The 21,235-nt window shown below is 46.8% G+C and overlaps 2 protein-coding genes across 10 annotated transcripts in view; one reads left to right on the top strand and one right to left on the bottom strand.

Annotated features, from left to right (window-relative positions):
- The window catches only part of MOCS1 (molybdenum cofactor synthesis 1), a 38,361-nt gene extending 29,437 nt beyond the window's left edge, over positions 1 to 8,924 (top strand). The window contains exons 9-11 of one of the 3 annotated variants that reach the window (XM_077161716.1): positions 2,604 to 2,724; positions 3,250 to 3,297; positions 5,465 to 8,924. In XM_077161716.1, coding sequence (XP_077017831.1) covers positions 2,604 to 2,724; positions 3,250 to 3,297; positions 5,465 to 6,216 — 921 coding nt within the window. In that variant the 3' untranslated portion in view covers positions 6,217 to 8,924. Of the gene's footprint in view, positions 1 to 2,603; positions 2,725 to 3,249; positions 3,313 to 5,464 lie in introns of all 3 variants that reach the window. The other 2 variants (XM_077161718.1, XM_077161717.1) reach the window with 2 other exon arrangements.
- The window catches only part of DAAM2 (dishevelled associated activator of morphogenesis 2), a 146,488-nt gene continuing 126,866 nt past the window's right edge, over positions 1,614 to 21,235 (bottom strand). For 4 of the 7 annotated variants that reach the window (XM_077161710.1, XM_077161712.1, XM_077161711.1 and 1 more), the window contains 6 exons: positions 14,455 to 14,623; positions 14,160 to 14,267; positions 13,161 to 13,221; positions 11,964 to 12,095; positions 10,937 to 11,107; positions 1,615 to 10,577 (listed from right to left, as the gene is read on the bottom strand). In XM_077161710.1, the coding sequence (XP_077017825.1) occupies positions 10,356 to 10,577; positions 10,937 to 11,107; positions 11,964 to 12,095; positions 13,161 to 13,221; positions 14,160 to 14,267; positions 14,455 to 14,623 (863 nt within the window). In that variant the 3' untranslated portion in view covers positions 1,615 to 10,355. Of the gene's footprint in view, positions 10,578 to 10,936; positions 11,108 to 11,963; positions 12,096 to 13,160; positions 13,222 to 14,159; positions 14,268 to 14,454; positions 14,624 to 21,235 lie in introns of all 7 variants that reach the window. The other 3 variants (XM_077161708.1, XM_077161714.1, XM_077161713.1) reach the window with 2 other exon arrangements.

Genomic DNA, 21,235 nt, shown 5'->3' with positions numbered 1-21,235 from the left:
GCACTGAAGCTTTTTCCAAAATGGTTCCCTCTTAAAGGGCTCCAGTAAGCGATGCCACCATGAATGAGTGGAGATACATCTCCATGGAAACGATAAAAAAAATCCCACCCAGCAATTTTGAATGTGGATTAAAGAACATGGCTTTATTGGGTACACAGAAAAAGTTTAATAGTTTCAAACTGGCACAGATGGCCTCAGTGGGCCTGTTACCCCGATTCCTTCCACCACTTCCCAGCACTTGATATCACCAGAAGAGAGGGGTGGGGGTAAAGCATCACTGAGCACTTTGTTCATGTTTTCCACACTGGCTGGCCCTTGCTGCTAGACCAGCATCCGTTACTCACTCTCATATCTAATAAGCATTTATTGTGGAGGCTGTAGGGGAAGCATAAGACAGCCATTCCCTTAAGAGCATAAATACTCATTGGCAAGACTGAGCAGTGAGAATTCATGGCAGCATGTGACTCTTTACCGAACAAGCAGCTAGATAGGCAGTAGGGGCCATGGCCATGAGGATGAGCCTTGTGGGCCTTGAGGAGCCTTGAAGAATGGATTAGGAAAGTGAGGGGAGACAAGGATACATATTTGGCTTTCAAACTAAAATGGTTAGGGCAGGTAGAGTCAGATATAGTGAGGTAGAGGGCTTTGAATTACTCAGGTACGAGGCACAGAATGTTGTCCTTTTGACAGTGGGTGCCATGGAAGGGTTCTAAATAAGGTAGAAACATCCATCCTCCATCCATGTTTTAGGAAGAATAACCTACATATTGGATTTGGAGGTAGGAAGCCCCATTAGATGGCTGCTTAGCAGTGCTCCAAATGTGTGAGAGACTAGGGAGCATAGGAAGGGAGAATCAAAGCTCTAGGTGAAGTATGTGGAAAGCGCATAGGAAGGTGTCTAGATGGCTGGTAGGCCTGGGGACCTATTTAGGGTTGGGAGGGCAATGGTGGGTTGGGTTTAGGTGTATCAAATTTGACATCCAAATGGAACTGTCCAACAGCTTGTTGAAAAGATAGGAGATTGTTTCTGGGCCAGAGATGTAGAATTGACTTGTTCCCCATTAGGAAATGGAAGGTGGGATTCTGAAGAGAATGTAATGAAGAGGCTATTTATAGAGCACGGTTAAGGAAACCAACAAGGGATGCTGGCACTAGAGTTGAGTGACAGCAAATAGCTGTTCCCATCCCTAGACCAGAGGCAAGGGGAGGAAGTAATATCCTTGAAGCCCAGTGAGAGCTGGACCCTCAGAAGAGAGACCACCCAGTTGGAGCTGTAGTTGTAGAGGAAAGCAGCCATTGCCAGAGATGTTGGAGCAAGGGATGAGATAGCCCGACCTTTCCCTTGCACCCTCTGATCTCCCATTGGTCAAACCCAGGCAGAAAGCATCTGGAAGGGAGCCTACAAGGCAGAGCCCACAGTGGAAGGCTTCTGGTTGCAGAAAAGAGCAGAGAAGGAAACCTGAGGTCTGATGGGAGAGTGAGGAACTGAGAATAACCAGTAGAGTGAACTAGTATACCTTCTGCCTTAGATTTCATTTGTTTCTTTCCTAATGGTCTATGCCCTCAAGGGTTTCTCAAATCAAAATATATGGTTTTAGTTTCCCAGGGCTGCTGTATCAAAGCACCACAAACTGGATGGATTAAAACAATAGAATTTTATTGTCTCTCAGTTCTGGAGGCTAGAAGTCCGAAATCAAGGTGTCAGCAGAGCCATGCTCCCTCTGAAACCTGTAAGGGGGAATCCTTCCTTACCTCTTCCTAGCTTCTGGTGGTTGCCGGCAATCCTTGGTGTTCCTTAGCTTGTAGATGCATCACTCTAGTCTCTCTCTTCACATGGGCTTTCCCCCACTGCCATCTCTGTGTCCTCAGTGCCTTGTACAGAGCTGGCACATAGTAGGTGTTTTCTAAGGATGGCAGTCCCCTTGATTTTGAGACTGGCTCACCCTCCCCGAGTCCCCCATAGCACACAGCCTCTCACTCAAAGAGCACTCAGTGACCTCAAGATGTTATCTCCACCAACCCTCTGTTGTTAAGCTCCAAATTGGGAATCAAACTCAACTGTGGGGGACAGGCAGGTATATAGGAGTGAGGTAATACACATGAGTGAACAGACCAGGATGGGGTTGAGGTGTGATGGAAAGTGCCTGCCAGGTCTAGAGGAGACTGCCAGGACCCAGCTCTAACCAACTAGGAAATAAAGAAGCCATTCCATTGAATGTCTCAGGAGATGGTACAAATTTGAGGGCAACCCACCATTGCCCTCCCAACACAAATTCTATGTGCAGTCTCAGTGAGCAGCTATTGAATTTGGTAAAGTACATTCCACAAGACAAATGAAACATGGCCATAAGTCAGATACAGGCACTAAGATGCCAGTTATGCTTCTTGCCCTTCCAGACTCTGACTCTCCAACTCTCCATCCAGCACTTTCTGTCCCTCACAGCCAACAGTTCTACCTTGAGTATGAGCCCTGCCTGCAGCTGCCACAGAGGCCTCTGCACCCTTGCTCAGTCCACAGGGGACTCCAGGGAGGTGATGTGGGAGACCAAGGCTCAGGGATGCAGGAGGCTCTGTTGTCTTCACCCCCATGTTGACTCTTGCAGGTCTGCCTTTTTGGGAACTCAGAGGTATCTCTACGGGATCACCTACGGGCAGGGGCCTCTGAGGAGGAGCTACTGAGGATCATTGGGGCTGCCGTGGGCAGGAAGAAGCAGCAACATGCAGGTATGGGGCAGGAGTGGGAAAGGCTGGTCTGGGCGGTGAGTGGACCATTGTTAGCAGGAGAGAGGTCCATCTTTATAGGATAAAAAATGAGAGACCACCTGGGAGGCAGGAAGTGGTAACTCAGTGTTGTCCTCACTGCCAGTCATTCTTCTTGAACCTCTAGGTTTGGGGTGCGGTGATGGTTCTCCTTCTTTGGGGAAGTTGGCATAGAAGCAACTACACAGAAGAGGGAAGCCTGAAATCTCTTGGGTAGCAAGGAGAGAAGTGTCATTGCATCTTGCTCATGCCATACCTACCTTGCCTTCTGCTTAGGGAGGGCTGTGTCCTGGGCACCCATGGGCGACCTTACAGTATACATGTGGGAGCTTTTTGTCAGGGTGTGTAAGGTGAATATATGTACATGGGTGGTTGTCATGCCACTTATGTCCATCTGTTCGTTGGCAGTGAACTCTCCTTTCCCTACCTCCTTTCTCTTCCTCCCCCTCCCCTGCTTTTCTCTCCCTCCCCATCTTTCCCTTATCCCAGGCATGTTCAATATTTCCCAGATGAAGAACCGGCCCATGATCCTCATCGGTGGGTGACCCATCAGTACGTAACCACTCACCCTTATCATTTGGGATCCTGTGGGTTAGGGCCCTACCATAAGGCACCCTCAGCTCTTACATTTCATTCCAATATTCTCACTCTCTTTTTCCTTCTAGTCCTCCATTTTTTTCTTACCCTTTCAAGCCTTTACTGTTTCTCGTCTTCCCTGTCCATGGCTTCCTCTCACTACACATTCCAGCAAAATAATCACTATCTCATCAGAAATGGGAGAGGGAGGTCCTCCAGATTTAATGATCACTGTTAGTTGTTCTCTAAAAATTGAGTTCTTGGTTAAAGTAGAGACTTTTCCTCAGCTCTAGAATCTCCTTTCTTGGATATAATTACAGCCCTCACTTCCCCTCTGAACTGTAGACCAACCCATGAGAGTATACCTGAACAGTTAGCCACCATTGATTGATGCATTGTTATGCTTCTGTGCCAGGCAGAGCTTGAGGCAGCAAGTTAATTATGCTCCTCACCTTTTCATGGAGGAGATGGCCAGATTTCAACTTAATTCCTTAACTCTTGGGAACTTATGTAGACTTATCTCATATGCATAGATGTTTCAAGAAAAGATGCCTTTTTTTATAAAGCCATATGCAGTCTCCTACCCTGGGGTACTGGGCCAGTCCACAGTGAATGTTAGGATTTCTGTTGCCTCTCTGACATTATACCCAGCTTAGAGGCAGGTGAGGCCTTGTTCCCTTGGCCACACCCAGATCTGGGTCCCTGCATTTTGCACTAGGTAAGAGAAAGTGAGAAAAACTAGGGAAAGGATTCTTTTCTCCAGAGGTTGAAGCCAAGTGAACCTGGTGGCACAAAAGAAAGCAGGTTGGTGTGTGCCAGAGACAGTCCAAAGATCACCTTTGTACAGAAGCCAGGCAGAGTAGGAACTGCAGCTCACCAAAACATTTCATTAAGAAGAAAACCATCATTCTCCTTCTCTTCCCACATAGTCCTCTTGTTGGCCCTTGCCCCATGCAGATGCACCTTTATGGCAGGGAGGGGGGAGGGTACGTGACAGTGGCAAGGTTGGAAGCCCAGAGTAAATGGAAAGGTCAGAAGTTGGGAGACCTGTTTGCTTCATAAACAGTTTTTTGCAGTCAAGAATCTAGAGGAACTAGAGTGGCTTGGTTTCTATAAAACCAAAAGTTGCCTAGAATGGGGCTTCTCTTTTAACATGCATATGAATCATTTGGGGGGCTTGTTATTTCAGTATCTGATTCAGGGGGTCTGTGGTGGAATTCTGTATCTCTTAACAAATTCTCAGATTATGCTGGTGCTGTTCATCCATGGACCAGCCTTTGAGTAACAAGAATTTGCCAGGTTCCTAAAGGGTGAGGCCCTAAAGATCGCTTGACTCAGCCATGGTTTGTGTGCAGAAAGACACCTCTGATGTGCTTGTGAAGACTTGAAAGATGTTATTAAGAAACAGTAAATATTTCCCTTAGTATCTTATCTGTGGACTAAGTGATCCCTATTAACTCTTAGAGAATATGAAGATGAAAGTCCCTGTAATTTGCAATTCAACCTGACCTAGCTATAGTTTTCCTTTTAAAAATGAAGGGACGGGATGCGAGGGTAGTTCAGTGGTAGAATTCTCACCTGCCATATGGGAGACATGGGTTTGATTCCTGGCCCATGTACTTCCCCAAAGAAATAAGCAGACAGAGAAAAAAAAATTCAACAAATGGTGCTGCGATAATGGGATACTCACATGGAAAAAGATTGAAATGTGATCCCTGTCATATAGCATACAAAAAAAAAAAAAGAAGGGACATTGAGAGGTCATCTGATCCAGGCTTCAGCCTCCATACCTCAGGCATTTCTTAAGAGAATTTTGGAAACAAGAATATTTTTTGTGAGGAGGGGAGCCTAAGAGCACCCACTCCCACCCGCATTACACAAAAGAAATTGGCAAGGCCATTTCCCTGTGTGTCACGTGGTGAGAAGAGCTGGAAGCATGTAAGATGGGGACCCTATATCTGTGTGTCTTCTATTTTATCTCTTCTCACTATGCTTTTTGTCCTTCATCCCTCTTTCCCCAATTTGAAAGAGGGCTCTGGGTGGCCTAAGGGGTTGGGAATAAGAGATGGGGAAAAAAAGAATTGCCCTTTGGACTTATTATTTCTTCTCTTTCCCTCTTGCTTTCTAGAGTTATTTTTGATGGTCCAAGATTTCCCACCCGCCATCTTCTCCTGGGCTCCCCTCTGTGTTCAGGGTCTGAGATCCAGCCAGAGTTTCTCCAGCCAGATGGCAACTTTGTGGAAAGGATGCAGAGTCCCCCAGGCTCCTTCCCCAGCCCAGCAGTGGCTGGGGGCTGGCTCCCCGCAGAGACACTCCAGTTCCCACCTACTCTCAGACACCAACCCACAGTGCCTTAGCCCAGAGTCTCAGGCTCCTGCCACCCCCTCAGGACCCCTGTCACCCTCAGACCAACTAACCCATGTGGACACAGAAGGACGGGCAGCTATGGTAGATGTAGGCGGGAAGCCAGATACTGAGCGGGCGGCCATGGCCTCAGCCGTGGTCCTCCTCGGGCCCGTGGCCTTCAAGCTCGTCCAGCAAAACCAGCTAAAGAAGGGAGATGCCCTGGTGGTGGCCCAGCTGGCTGGAGTCCAGGCAGCCAAGCTGACCAGCCAGCTGATTCCTCTGTGCCACCACGTGACTCTGAGCCATGTCCAAGTACGGCTGGAGCTGGACAGTACCCGCCATGCTGTGGTGATCAGGGCATCTTGCCGTGCTCGGGGCCCCACAGGGGTAGAGATGGAGGCCCTGACCTCAGCTGCTGTGGCTGCCCTCACCCTGTATGACATGTGCAAGGCTGTCAGTAGGGACATTGTGCTGGAGGAGATCAAGCTCCTTAGCAAGACAGGGGGTCAGCGGGGAGACTTTCATCAGACTTAAAGCTCCTGCCCCCTCTCACCAATGGCCCAGCCACATTAACAGGCAGGGTGCAGTTTGAGCTGCAGAAAAGATATCACATTCCTTAAACCGATCATTATTTACCTTCACCAGGAGGAGCCTGAGCTTAACCCACTGCTTTACTGCTAGATGATCTATAATTCTGTGACTTGGAAGGTATCTCCTTTATACCGAGAGGAAACAGACAAGTCCCATGAGCCTTCCAAGACATTAAAGTCATGGGAGTGGATTGCAATGAGCAATTCTAGATAACTGAGAAATCACACTGAGTTATTTATAGATTTCAGATGTTCTATTTCAGATAGTCTAGTCCATAACTCCCAGTTCTCATTCTGGGTTTTCTCTTCTTCTGTTTCCCTGAGGAAGGAATAAGGGCTTATTAAGCAGAGGGACCCTTTTTGAGAAGGGAAAAGCACAAGCTTGGATAAAGAATGTATCAAGACTTCTCTTCAGCAGTTTTGCCTTCCCAGCTTTGTGAGAAGCTACAGCCCCCACCCTTTCCCTACTTCTCTACCATCCCTCTTTTGGGAGAGCCAATTATTCACTTCCTTTGCCAGAGTTTGTCCCTATCCGACTTCCAGGATTTTGGCTTAACATTTTTATTGTCCTGCCAGCTCCCTTTTCTTGGTCCCTTGTGCTCTTAAACAGATTCTACACACGTGAGCTATGGCTCCTATGGCTCGGAGCGACCACATGCCACACAGCTGGCCCTGCTCACTGCCATTCTGCACCTCTTTATTCTGGAACATATCAGGGAAACAAGAGAGCTGAAAATTGTCATCATCCTCACTATGCACCTCAAAGCCACGATGCAAGAATGAGGAACAAGTCTTTACAGAGGTTCCAAGCTGCTGCAATTTCTCCCCTCAACTCCATCCCAAGATCCACTCTCTTGGGAGAAAAGGACAAAGAAAGAGACCCTGGAAGGGCCTATGGGACATCTTCTCTATATAGTTGCCTTCCCCTGTAGGAGAATGTACAAGTGGAGTAGGAGGTATGAAAATCACCATCTAACCTAAATGTCGTCAAGTGGAGGTGTAAGCTCATAACTTATATCACTGGCTCTAAGAGATGAGGAGAGTGCAATTAAAGGCTCCTGGTTTTCACATCCCCACACACACTGGACTGCCCTGCTGGGTTCTCTAGCATGGATAAGCTTCTTTGGGTCTGCCTGAGTGGCACCTCCTGACTGCCTCCCTCTCCTCACCTGTATGCTGACACATACTGGTGAAGGCTGTCCAGAAAAAAGAAGGAAGGTCATTTCTGCGGTATAAATACTCCCACCTGATTTCAAACTACTGATGTGATGTCAACTGATGGGCAAAATTCCTGAAAATTTGACAGTGAGCTCTTGAAATGGGGACAAGCTGGCTCCAGCACAGCATGGCTATGCCTGCTCCCAGACCTCCCCGAATCTCCTCCTGGGAAGAAGGCACACGTTTCAAGGCAGACTGAATGGGGATGATATGGATTTAATATTTTTTAGTATTACAATATATTCTTATAAAAAAGGTGCAGATAAAAAGGGCACTGCCGATTTTGTACATTAGACTCATTTGTCATCTGAAAGAGCTGGTGAGAGCAGCATTGGCATGAGCGCCTCACAGGCTGGGGTGGAGGTGGGGAAGGGGCACAGGAAGGGTACAGACCAGACCCTTCCCCATCCACCCAGATGAGTTTTCCCACTGTTCTAAATACTCTATCACAGGGGATGGGGAGTGGGTGCTACTGCTGAGCAGGTCCAGGTTGTATGAAGTTGGCTATGAATTTTACACCAGATATAAGATTAGACAGCTGCCAAAGGTGGCAGGAAGGGCCCTGGGGAAAGTAAGTCCAAGGGACAAATATAATAGGCTTAAACATTTAGCATGTCAGGGACCAGCTCAGCCACCTCTGTGGGTCACCAGCCCCTTCTTGCTGAGTCATCCACAGAGGTCCACAGTCCAAGGCACTGGAGGAGAACTAGCCACAATGGCTTCTGTTGCCAGAGCCACTGGCCAGAACTAGAAAATAATAAATAGAGAAGGAGACAACATTTGGGGTGAGAGGCCTGGGCCCTAGAACTATGTCTGTGCTCTCTGTAAACAGCTAAACCAAACTGTGCTTTTCCACAGATTGAATGTGTGTGAACAGCTTCCATATTCCTTATCTTTCCTGGTACTTAGCCATTTTTTGCTAGGAAATGCTTGCTGGACAGAAGCGGAGCCTTCCTCTGCTCCCTGGCAGGTTAGGTTTCCCTTGGGCCAGCCAGTGGAGAGAGGACCTTAAGAGGCCCCACCTACAACCTTCCCATCAGCCCAATGCCTGCTGTTGCAGCAGGGAGGTGGCAGAAAGGCAGTTCTGGGTGTGCTGAAGGTGGAACAAAGCTCTCTGCAGCTGTTCTTCCTGGGAGCCTTTCTGTTGCCCTCACCTAGATTCCACAATGGCCTTTTCACACCTCTCCCAGCCAAGACTGCACTTGCTCGGATCCCTCCTACCAGAACACACAGGCACACCCAATTCAAACCAACACATGTGCTGGGCTCACCCAGTTTTTCTTCAACTGCAACTACTAAGGTCTCACCCCCAGGAATCTGATGTGGGGAAAAGGCAGAAGATAGGCAGCTGAAGAATCGGTTGAACCCACCGGTCTGTGTGCTGGTAGGAACCCTGAGCCAAAGGAATGGGTCAGAAGGTGAGATACAAAGGGAAGGGTGGGGTGGGGTGGGGGTCAAGTAGGGCAGGTCTATGACACAGAGGTAAAAATGTATAGAAAGTGAAAGCCTTGATGGAATTAACCTCACCTTTTAGGAGACAGGATTTGTCTAGCTGTCATCCTATATCCTAAACACAGCTCAAGAGGGACAAAATGGAAGGTGGAAATAGAGGAAGGCCAACGTGGTTGGGGAACACACTGCTTACAGAAGGCAGAGCGGGGCCCTGTCCTACATCCCTGGTACCTGATCTGGTTCTCCCATTTATCTCCTCAGCTTTCCCTGCCTGTTTTCTCAGCCCCAATGCCTCAGAAGGCAACACCTTTAGTACAACATGTAAATACAGATTGGCAACTCTGTCCCTTGGAATCCTCTCCAGGAAGGCCAGCCTCAGTAGGGTACATGGGGCTCAAAATAATCTCTTGCAGGCTGGTCAGAGTGGGAGGTCACTGACCTGTGCCTGAGAAAAAGCAGGGTTCTGTATAGCATTAAAGTGGCTGACCAGGGAGCTCCGGGGTGGAGCTAGGCATTCAAGTGCTGCCTTCCCACAAGGGGGCTATCAGGAACTCCTAGGCAATGTGTTGAGGTGACTGGTTGCATGACAACATTTAGATTTGGGGGAGGTGAGGAGAGTTTTGTTCCCTGATCCCTATGCCTAACGCTTGAGTTGTACTGATGGAATCTTTCTTGAACCCCCTTTTATACCAGATACATTATTATTGTTGGAACTCAGCAGTGAGTCTTCTGGAATTCTGGATTAGTAGATAGAATGACGATGGGGGGAAGGAAGGAAGGGAGACAAACTTAAGACATGCAGGAAAAAGGCACTGGTATTCTCTGTCCTTACGGCTTTAGTCCCTGGTCATCCACCCAACTTTTTTTTTTTTTTACAGGAACGTAGTAGAGCTACATTATACAATGACTCTTCCTTTTCTACCCAAGAGGATCCCGCAGCTATAGAGTTTAGTTCAAAGTTCCAAGCTTTTGAGGGATGGGAACTTTGATTCCCTCTCTTGTTCTCCCCCCTTGCCCATGGAATCTGGACAAGGTACATGGATTCCTGGGGTCTGGAAGATCTGGAACAATTCTGTGCCTATATGTGTGTCCCACGGTGTGGGGGATGGGGGCAGGGCCCCCTTATCCTGTAGTTACCTGGCCCAAGGCCTAGGCATGCGATTTCCATGCCAGCCTCAGAGATTGAACCCTAGGGGGCAGATGCAGAAAGAATAACATGAAGGGGAGATGAGAAGAACCCCTAAAAGTAAGTGTGAGGAGACACCTGGTCCAGCCACACGCAACCCCTACCCTAGGACCCAGCCCAGGGCTCTAAACCAAGCACCAAATTGTTTAAGCATCACTGCCTCCTCTCCTATGCCCCTCTTGGGCCCTGGCCCTGTCTCCTACCCTTCTCTGTGGCCAGTCCTCAGGTCAATAATTTAGCCTGTTTATTGCCCGTTCCCGGGTTGCTTCAAGGGCCTGGCTCCCTGATCGTTTGCGGCTGCGTTTGAGTTTGCACAAGTCCTTGTCGAAAACTTCCCCCGAGCGCAGGGCTGACACCAGGTCATCAAACTCTCCTCCTTCCTCCAGTGAGCTGCCTGGGATGGCCTTCCGCTGCCGCTGCCACCGCTCCCGCTCCCTCTGCTCCTTCAGCTGGAAAGGTAGGGGAATAGGGGGAAAGACTGAAGTCACAGCAGCTGTCCAAAGCAACTGCCTCCCAACCAGGGGTAATCCCTAGCTCGTGTACCATGATGCTTGCCCATCACTGGGCCCCATTTTCCTCTTTGCCCAAATACCCCCTGCTTCCCCACCTCACACCGCTCTCATCTAGGCCTGCCCTTGGCCCTCTCCTTCAGGCAAGGAAGGGGTTCCTCTCTCCTTCTGGGGCTGACATCAGCACCCACAATGTTCTTCTGTCCCTGGTCTCTTCATACACACCTCAACTGGACACTCCCCAGATAGCACTGGCATAGCCAGTTTCTCTCTCCCCAGGCCCTGCCCAGCCCACTCACCATGGTTTCCATCCGCGCCCGCCGCTCCTCTTCCTCCTTCCTTCTCCTCATAGCCTCCAGGTCCTGCCGGGCCTCCAAGAAGGCCTGCAGGAAGGTGTCAAAGATGCCAAAGAATTCATCCGGCTGCATCTTGTTCTCATGCTCCCCAAAGTGCGCCAGGGCCTTGGCAAACTGTGGAAGGACAGGGGTTGATGGAGAGCCACCCCAAGCATGGTGGGCTCAGCCCTGTGTGGTGAGCTGAGTTGCAGCTAGAACAAGGCTAGAGGGTATGGCAGACCTCCATTATGATGATGGGGAAGGGGGAAGGCTTGAGGCTGATACCCTGGAAAGGTGGAGAATCTGAGCCTGCTGACAGATCCTGAGCTGTACCTCAGTTTCCTCATCCTTAAGGAGCTAATAATAGAACCTACTTCATAATTTTGCTGTGGGGATTAAATAAGTTAATAGATAGAAGGTACTAGCTGTAATTTTATGGGCCAGGCACTGATTTTTACTGACTATTATCTCAAGTTCAACCCACTTAATGTCTTCCAGAAAGACTACCTCCTCAGTGTGGCCCAATGGCATGGGAACTTGTTAGAAATGCCAAATCTCAGGCCCCACCACAGACCTCCTGAATCAGAACCTGCATTTTACTAAGAACCCCCCAGTGTATCTGTGTTTGGGTGTGAGAAGCAGTAAAAGGCATATGGACCCCAAAATTGAGCTCTCAGGTCAGGATTCTCACCCGGGTCTGTATCACATCTAGTTGAGCAACCTTGGACAAGATTCTTAACCCCCTTGAATCTCTGTAGGGTAAGTGTGAGATAAATCCCTGACATCTGACACATGGACCATGACCTTTGTAGCAGGGTTGTCACTGCTTTTCACGTAGGAGTGAGGAAAGTGGGTTTTCCTCAAAGTTCTGTGATTCTGGATTTATCCTTTTTGGGATTTGTCCTTTTGGGACCATCTGTGGTAGAGATAAGTGAAGGAGCTGTGCCAAGAGGAGGAGTGGGGGTCAGACTGAGGGTTTGGGTGCCCTTACCTTGTCCCTGGCTTCGTTTAGCTGGTCCTCCAGCTCTGAGAAGCTGAAGCTAGAAACTGTGATGAAGTCACTCATGACTGGGACAAACTTGTCATTCGTTTCCCGCATCTGGCGCTTCTGATATTCCAGCTCCTGAGGAAGAAGGGTGATGTCCTCATTAGGTGCTTGGATAAGAGTCAGGAATTCAGGGGCTCACCGCCACCCTTCCTGTCACAGCACACTGAGCCTGTCTTTGGAACCTCAGTTTTAAAGGTGGAAGAGATTATTAGAGATCACCTCCTCCACTCTGCCCTACCCTTGCCTCACCCACCATGACCAACATTCCCTAGAGCCTTGAGCGTGGTCCAAGCAAGGATCAGCAGCATCAGCCTCACCTGGGAACTTCTGAGAAATGCAGAACTCAGGCCCCAGGCAGAATCTACATTTTAACAAAATGCCCAGGTGAGTCATGTGCAATTCTAGGGCTTCCAGCCTTGCTACACACTGCGTAGTAATTCTTGAGAGCATTATAAAATTGGAACTCTCCACCTCTGTTCTTCCCCTGCCCCAGCCATAATGGCAGGGAAAGGTTTTCTCCCCTATTTAACCTCATTGTCTCAGTCCATGACCCTCTCCCACACAGTGAAGATGAGAACAGTCTCCGGTTTTTCAGTATGGGGGGTCCGGTGATAGTATACTAAAGCCAGATATTATACTGACTGAGAAGCCATCAAAGCAGAAATGGTGGGGATCAGAGACCTGGATCTCCAGCAAAGAATATAGTCAAAAGAAGAGGTAAAGAGACATAAGGAAGGACCTTCTGGAAGCAGCAGTCTCCACTGTCACACCCTGGGCTAGTTGCCCCTAGCTAGTTTCAAAGGCAGGTGGAGTCCTTTTCCCATCCATTAAATCAAGCTTAAGCCTGTGGCAGATTTGTGGTTCTTTCCACTCCACTGTCAAATCAACATCATGTTTGATGATGACAAGGGTAACAGTCTCAAGATGGATGTCCCCCATTTGTTGGTAGAGTCCTAATCGTAAGCTCCAGAAAATCCAATCACCCTTTCTGAGGTTAGAGGCCCTCTGTACCCACTGAGTCAGTTGTTTTATCACCCCAGGCAAGGGCTTCAGATCACAGAAATCAGAGGTCACAGGCAGTGTGAGCAGTCTCTGATGGCAAACCTCTCAAACCCAGGTGGGCAGACAAGATGCACTCACCACCTCGACAGCTCTGAGGCCTCTCTTCAGGTTGCCCACTTCCTTCTCCAGCTCTGCCAGGCTGTGGGAAAGGAAGATCATCAGCTCCAGACTTGAGGAGGCTGAGGGTGGCTCAGGGGGATGTGGTGCAAAACACAAGGGCCCAGGGGTCAGTGGAACTGTGTTCCAGCTCTGCTATGGTCCGGATGTGCAGCCTCAGCAAATCACATCCTCCCCTCCTGTCACTCCGTCTGTGCTGCTATGGAATAACAGGGGTGAAACTTATGTTCTATAGATCTTCCAGTTCATAAACACCTTGCTGTATGTCAGAAAGCTTCTAATACATGGCCTCAGGCTTATAAATAGATTTATGTCTATTGTCAGTAGACAATGCTTATAAGCTCTTCACATGGCATCTTTGCATGCATTAAGCATTTGATACACGCTAACCATCTGCTACTGCACTTCTGGTTCTATTGGAGATGACTTCTATCAGGCTATATGTTCAGGCCTGATTCCTTGTTCACAGTGGATGCCTCTGTTGCCCCATTCATATCTCCTTGAACCACTCCACTGTGGTGCAGGGCCCTGACATCAAACTGGGTGAGCACTTTTTCTGGGGGCCCATAAGCCCATTCTGCCTGTACCCATGGCACACCAGAGAGTTATACCTCCCAGAACTCTTCAACCAACAATGACTTCAGGAGTTATCCCATGGGTGAGATGGCTAAACAGGAGTTCTATGTGGAACGGAGATCTCTGAGGGATTAAATTCCAGTTGCTCATGGTAGTAACTGGCTTAATAATGCTGCTGTTACTGGCATTCTTCCCCCACTCCCTCTCCTCCTGCTATTTCTTGGGATCATCTCTGAAATAAGGATTTAAGGACAGACAGTCTTCATTCGGTTCCCCCAGAAGCAGGTCCTGAGACAAGACCCATTCCTAGTTAGCCCAGAATAGGCCGTGAGGAAGGAAAGACAATTGATCACAGGGAGAAGGAAGTCTTAGGAGATTCCTCACTTGACTTTGGCAGCTTCTGGAAGATGCTGCAGCTCTGAGGGCATATTCAGGATGTCAGGGAAATGCTTCTCCAGGATCATGATCAAGTAATGGAGCAGAGAAATGTTTCTGTGGATGAAAGTCAGGGGTAAGGAACTGAGTGAACTGGGACTGAGGGTCAGGAGGAAAGCAGGATAGGGTGTTGGGGAATGGGGAAAGGATAAGGGAGAGGCCAGGATGGGGTGAGATGGGCACTAAGGAAGAGGGAGGCCAGAGTGGGGTGAGATGTATGAGAAAGCAGGAGGTGCCCCCTCACCTGTCAATGCTGGATTTGGTATCAGCAATCTTGTTGAGGCTGGCCACCCGGAACCCATAGGCACCCCCACGCTGTCCCTTGTTCATGAAGTTGCCAATGGCCAGGACGATCTCCAGCATCTGCTTTAGACGTTTGCTGCGGATCAGCTCCCGGGAGGCCAGCAGGATTGCTGGGAAGAAGAGGGACACGTCAGAGCCCCTTTTCCTGCTAGGATGATTCTACCACAAAACTCAGGAAAGAGGCTGTCTAGTGTCTCCAACTCTCACAGAAGCAAAGATTATACCCATTCCTCAGGAGACCAACTTGTACTGAATCACCACATCCATCTGCCTTGAAGGGAAGCAGACCAAGTCACCAAAAGCCAATTTGCCAAATAACCAATTCTCTAAATGTATCAATTCTTCCAAAGAATATATTTGAAAGTTTCTTTCCTTGCATATATGTAAAGGTTGTTAATAGATTTCTATGAGTACATGTATGAATATAATAACTTTTACTTTTCTAATCCTAGCAGTTAAAATTGAAGTCTAAAATTTAAATTACAGTCTTTTATATATTATAGGAAGGTTTTCACCGGTTTTGAAGGGCAATATTTTATTGGCTTCTGGAAAGAAAAAAATTCTTGATTAATTTACATATATTTTTTGTTCTATAAGGCAGTGATAAACTTTGTAGTTGATGATGTCTCTGATTTGATTAAATAGGTTACTTGACATTCTATTGAATATTATTTTTAATTTTTGCAATCTCTAGGCATTTTGACCATTTTCTCCCAATTCCTTAAAGGATACATCTAGAAATACAAATTCATGTCAACAGTAACTAATATTTCAGTATCTCATTCTGAAGTGTTGCTCTGGCCTTCCTTGACTATTATGCATTTGTGGTAGACACATGGAATTCAAATGCACATCCTACTCTGAAATCTTGGCTACTAGCTGTGGAGTAAACTTTTTAGAAATTAAATATGGTATTAAGCAGACCAACTTAATGCTATGCCTTTTGGCTTATGCCAAACTAAACGTTCCTAAAAATGCTATAAAGATGAAATGAAAACCAGTTGACTAAAAGTTACATAAATCTCAAAAGCAGTTAAAAATAATCAATAAATAGGGTTGGCTGTATCTCATAAATTTGAACATATAGTAACCTTGTGCCCCAACCATCCCACTCTAGGTGTCACCCAGCATAACTAAACACAAATGTGCACCAAAAACCATGGCTCTTGATGGTTGCTTTCAGTTTTCTGAAAATTGTAAATAGATGATGGTATAGTCATACAATGGAATAAAAGACAACACTGATCTCTTTTTTTGGTTAATTTAACTGTTATTATATATAGCTAAGCTAACTCTCAGGGCTGCAGCACTCCATTTGTGGGTCTTAGATGTCACAGACTTACTCAAAGTTCCAGGGAATTACCAGCTGCTACACATATAACTCAGTGTCTCAGAATCTAGAAATACATTTACAATTTTAGTCTAAGTGGGGCTGCTATGAGGACTTACAATCTAGGCTCCCATTATCTTAATAAGTATTTTCTGAGAGAGATCTTAGCATATTTGTTCTTTTGTTCCTGCCTTATTTTGCACAACACATTGTCCCAAAGGTTTATTCAGTTCATTGTGTGCCTCTCAATATTGTTCCTTTTTTGTAGCCACACCAAATTCTGTCATATAAATGCATCACAGTTCGCTATTCTGCCTCCCAGTCATTGCACACTTCAGCTCCCTCCATCTATTGGGTATCATGAATAATGTCCAAAATAAACAAACCTTGCCCTACAGTATCATCACTTGGTTGTATAAACAGCTTTCTCAATTTAAGACAATTTTCATTGGTCCATGATGACAAAGAACCAACAAACACAACAGTCACCGACTATCAGATCAAAACTATTCCTTATTACTTGTTCCTCCATCCCTCCAATTATTTCTCCTGGGAGGGCTGTGGTACTGTTGATGTCTTCCTGTTAACTACTGACCATAGTACACATTTTTAGTTTTCCCTTGATGCCCCTCTACTATTGACTCAGATCAGGCCTAATTAGAGTCTAAAATGAAGTCAATCTGGCTGGGTCTTAGGTAAATCAGAACACAGGGTAAAAGATGATGTTATGTTCTGTAGACCCTCACCTACTCTTGAGGCCAAAGGCAGAGAGGTCTGTTATGTCTAGACCCTGGTTTTTCTGTAACGTAATATAAATCCATCTCTCTGGATAACTCATTTGGACAGCCCAAACTCCTGGAGTCCAGAACAGGAATGAGGCCTTGTAGTTTTGTATAGCTTAATATAATACAAGGATACATCTCAGAGTATGGTGGGCTGATAATTAAAAAGTATTCGTAGAGTCTCTTGAGGGTCAGAAGCAGGAGGTAAGGGGATTATATATATGAAACTATTCCCATCTGGGAAACCCAAACACCCTCTCAGCCACTGAGGACTCCCAAGAAAATAGGCCAAGCCCTGGATTTTGAGGCTTGCCCTTATGAAATTTCTGTAGGGGAGAAGCTGAGACCACCCAAAACGAGGCCTAAGAGTTGCTTCCAGGAAGCTCCTTTTGTTCAGATGTGGCTTCTCTCTTTCGAAGCTCTGCAAGGAAAATCACTGCCTGCCCCCCCCAACACACACACATGGGACATGACATTCAGGGGTGAAAGGAATCTGGCCCTGGCACTGCAGGATCGGCCAAGTCTTCTGGACCGAAAGGGGAAGAGAGGTATAATAAGGTATCGGGGCCAAGGAGATCAAATGGAAACAAGAGGCTATTCCAGAGGTTACTCTTAGGCAAGTTTCAGTTAGACAGTACTAATTGCTATGGTTTGCTAAACAACACTCCTGTTCACTCTTAAGAACACCCAGGGCCTGAATTGAGACTCTATAAAGGTTTCATGCAGTAAGTTTGCCTTCTTGGAACCTATAATTCCTGGAGGGTTCCTAGGTCAGATAAATCCTGAAACTCAGGGGGACCAGTCTCTCCAAGATTATCAATTAATTACCTTCCCCTATCCTTTAGTGTTGACACCCTTTCTCAACATGAAAATGTCAGAACGGGCATTGCCCAAAGATCCCTATGGATTTAGAGAAGGATTAAAGGACAAGGAGGAGTTGATAACAGAGAAAATAGGATTCAACAAATGAGTATGACTGCTGAATCACTATATTAATATTCCTTTTAGCCTCCAGAGTTTTGGGGTAGCTAGAAGGAAAAATCTGAGATGGTGAAATGGCAGCCCATGACAAACTCTGGGATCTGTTCTGTAACTATTTGTTGAAGTGTGCTTTGAAAACTACTGCTTTTTTTCTTTCTTTGCTTTGCATACATGCTATATTTTACAATAAAAACACATTAAAAAATAAAAATAAATTAAAATGCAGATTCTGGGAAGATGGGGGAATAGGTTAGGTTGAGTTCAAGAAACAGCTAGAGAAATGACAGAAAACTGATTGGGAGAGCGATTCCAGGGTGTAAGTGCCCTGGGAGGGTCTTTTATACCACCTTCTTCTGGTTGAAAAAGCATAAGAATTGGGACACAGAGAACCATCCAGCTAGTGCAATCAGCCTAACCTGCGCCTTTCCAAATGGAGGCCCAGAGCACTCAGGTGGGCATGGACAGGGAGATGGGAACCAGGAAGTAAACTAAGCTGCATTTCCAGAAAGCACTACCCTCATGTGCACGGCTCCCACCCCATGACCCGGGACTCCCCCCACACCCCACACACCTGAACCCCATCACCCACCTTCCCACTGTGCTCCAAGTACACCTGCCTCGATGCCCCTCACCACACATCCCTGCCCCACAGCCCAGGCCCCACATGGGTGCAAGCCTGTCCCAGCCTGACCTACCTCTCCCACACAAGCACACAGTCTCGGCCCACCGCAGGCAGTCGCCTGCACATCTGGGCTGCAGGCGCTCACCTTCATACCTGGGCCACACCCACACCATACAGTGGCTCAACCCCACCCGCTATCCTTTCCCCCCCTCCCCTGCACACACACACACCGCCACCATGAGCTCTGCCCCCACACGCATCAGCATCTGACCCACCAGATATGTGCATGTGCATGCATCCACTCATGCCATGCCCCCTCAGCTCTAGGCAAGCTCTGAACTGCACATCTGGGCCACATCTGCCCCCAGCCCATGTAGATGCAATTCCCGCCCCTCTGTCCCTGAGCTCTGCACACATACACACCAGGGCCCTGCCCCTAGACCCATACACCAGCACAACCACATCCTCCCCACTGGGCACCCACATATCTGTGCAGTGACCTCTTGACCCCTGCATCCCAACCCCTCTGACCTGCACACCTGCATACCCTTGCCACACCCCACAGTACAAGTGCTCTTCCCCCACAACTGGCAGGTGCTCTTGTGCACATCTGTGCCATATAGCCTCTGCCCTGCACAAGCATGCATGATTACCCCACCCCCACCCCTGTGTACTCATGCCAGGGTCCTGCCCACCCATTATCACCCACCACTGACACACGTCCCTCAACCTCCATGACCTGTGCCCTGCCCCTATACACTCTGGCATTCAAATCCTGGCCCCTCTGAACCCTTCCCCTGTGCAAGGACATACCCACACCCTATCCTCCCTGTGTCCTGAATTCTGTGCCCCATACCCCATACCCCGATGCCCATGACCCATACACTCCATGCACCTACCTGCATCTTGCCCATGTACCAGCCCGCAGCACATCTGCTGCGCTCTACCATCCACCTCCCACTGCGCCCTACATCTGTGTTCCCCATGTTGCACGCTTCTCCTGCATTCCAAAGCCTGCCCGAGCTGCACATCATCCCCATGGCCTCCACACCACGTGACCACAACCCCATGACTAGCACCCCACACTCAGGCACTAGCATAGAGTCCCTGACCCATGCATATACCTGCACTGCAACCCATCACCCCACCATTGTGCCACGCATCCTGCTCCACACCTGTCCTGCAAATAACAAAGCTTTAGACTACTGAAGGAAATCAATTTCCAAGGTAAACCAATCAAGATGTTTACATGCCATAAAGACAACAGAAGATCACTAACAATATGAAGATGCAGACAGATACAGCCCAGTTCAATGACCAAATTAGAACACCAGAGGAGACACAGATGTTGGAACAACTAATCAAAGATGTTCATATCAATTCACTAAATAAAATCAGTGGGATGGCTAATGACATAAAGGAGATCAAGAAGACACTAGAAGAGCATAAAGAAGAATTTGAAAGAATAACTAGAAAAATAGCAGCCATCACAGATCTTGAAGATGCTGTAGACTAAATAAAAAATATACTAGAGATACACAACAGCAGATTTGGAGAGGCAGAAGAAAGAATAAGCAAACTAGAGGGCAGGACAACTGATTGTGAACACACAAAGGAGCAAATCACAGAAAAGATGGAAAAAGTTTAATTGGATTTCAGGGAAATGATGGACAAAACAAAGCATTCAAATATAAGAATCATTGGTGTTCCAGAAGGAGAAGAGAAGAGTAAAGGCTAGGAAGATTAGTGGAGGATATAATAGGGGAAAACTTCCCAAACTTTATAAAAGACATAAATATGGGGGGGTGGGGTGCAAGGGTAGTTCAGTGGTAGTTCAGTGGCAGAATTCTTGCTTGCCATGCAGGAGACCTGGGTTCAATTCCTGGTCCATGCACTTCCCAAAAATCAAACAAAAAAGCAAAAACAAGCGAACAAAAAATTCAACAAATGGTGCTGCAATAATGAGATACTCACATGGAAAAATAATGAAATATGACCCACCATACAGCAAACAAAGGAAGAAAAAGATATAAATATGCAATTCAAAGATATTCAATAAACTCTAAATAGAATAATTCCAAATAGGCCTACCCCAAGACACATACTGTCAAATATTGAAGAGAAGCAGAAAATCTTATAAGCAGCAAAAGAAAAATAATCTACCACATGCAAGGGAGACCACATAAGACTAAGTTCAGACTACTCAATTGACACTATGGAGGCAAGAAGGCAGTGGTATGATATATTTAAGATCCTGAAAGAGAAACAATTCCAGCCAAGATTTTTGTACTCAGTCAAAGGGTCTTTCAAAACTGAGGTACAGATTAAAATTATCACAGACAAAGGCTGAGAGAATATGTATACAAGAGACCAATTGTACAAGAAATACTAAAGGAGCTGAAAAAAAAAAAAAAGACAGGAGAGGGAGGTCTGGAGGAGGCACAGAACTGAAGAGTACCAGTAAAGGTAACTTAAAGGATAAGAAGAGAAAGAGGGAAAAGAATATACAGATCTGACAAATAACATCCAAAGGATAAAATGGTAGATTCAAGAAATGCCTTTACAGTAATAACTTTGAATGGAAATGGACTCAACTTTCCAATTAAAAGATAGAGATTGGCAGAATGGATTAAGAAATTAACCCAGCCATATGCTGCTTACAAAAGACTCATCTGAGACACAAGAATACAAATAGATTGAAAGTGAAAGGATGGAAAAAGTTGTTCTATGCAAGCTGTAACCAAAAGAAAGCAGGAGTAGCTACGCTAATAGCCGAAAAAATAGACTTTAAATGTAAAGGCATCATAAGAGACAAAGAAGATCACTATATATTAGTCAAAGGAATATTTAACTGAAAAGAAATAACAACTGTAAGTGCCTACGCTCCCAATCAAGGAGCTCCAAAGTATATGAAACAGACACTGGAAAAACTGAAGGGAGCAATAGATGTTTCAACAAGAATAGTAGGAGACTTCAATAGTACCACTCTTCTCTATGGATAGAACAA

The sequence above is a fragment of the Tamandua tetradactyla genome, chromosome 5 (assembly GCF_023851605.1).
Source record: "Tamandua tetradactyla isolate mTamTet1 chromosome 5, mTamTet1.pri, whole genome shotgun sequence".
NCBI lineage: Eukaryota > Metazoa > Chordata > Mammalia > Pilosa > Myrmecophagidae > Tamandua > Tamandua tetradactyla.
This window is presented reverse-complemented; position numbering and strand designations above follow the sequence as displayed.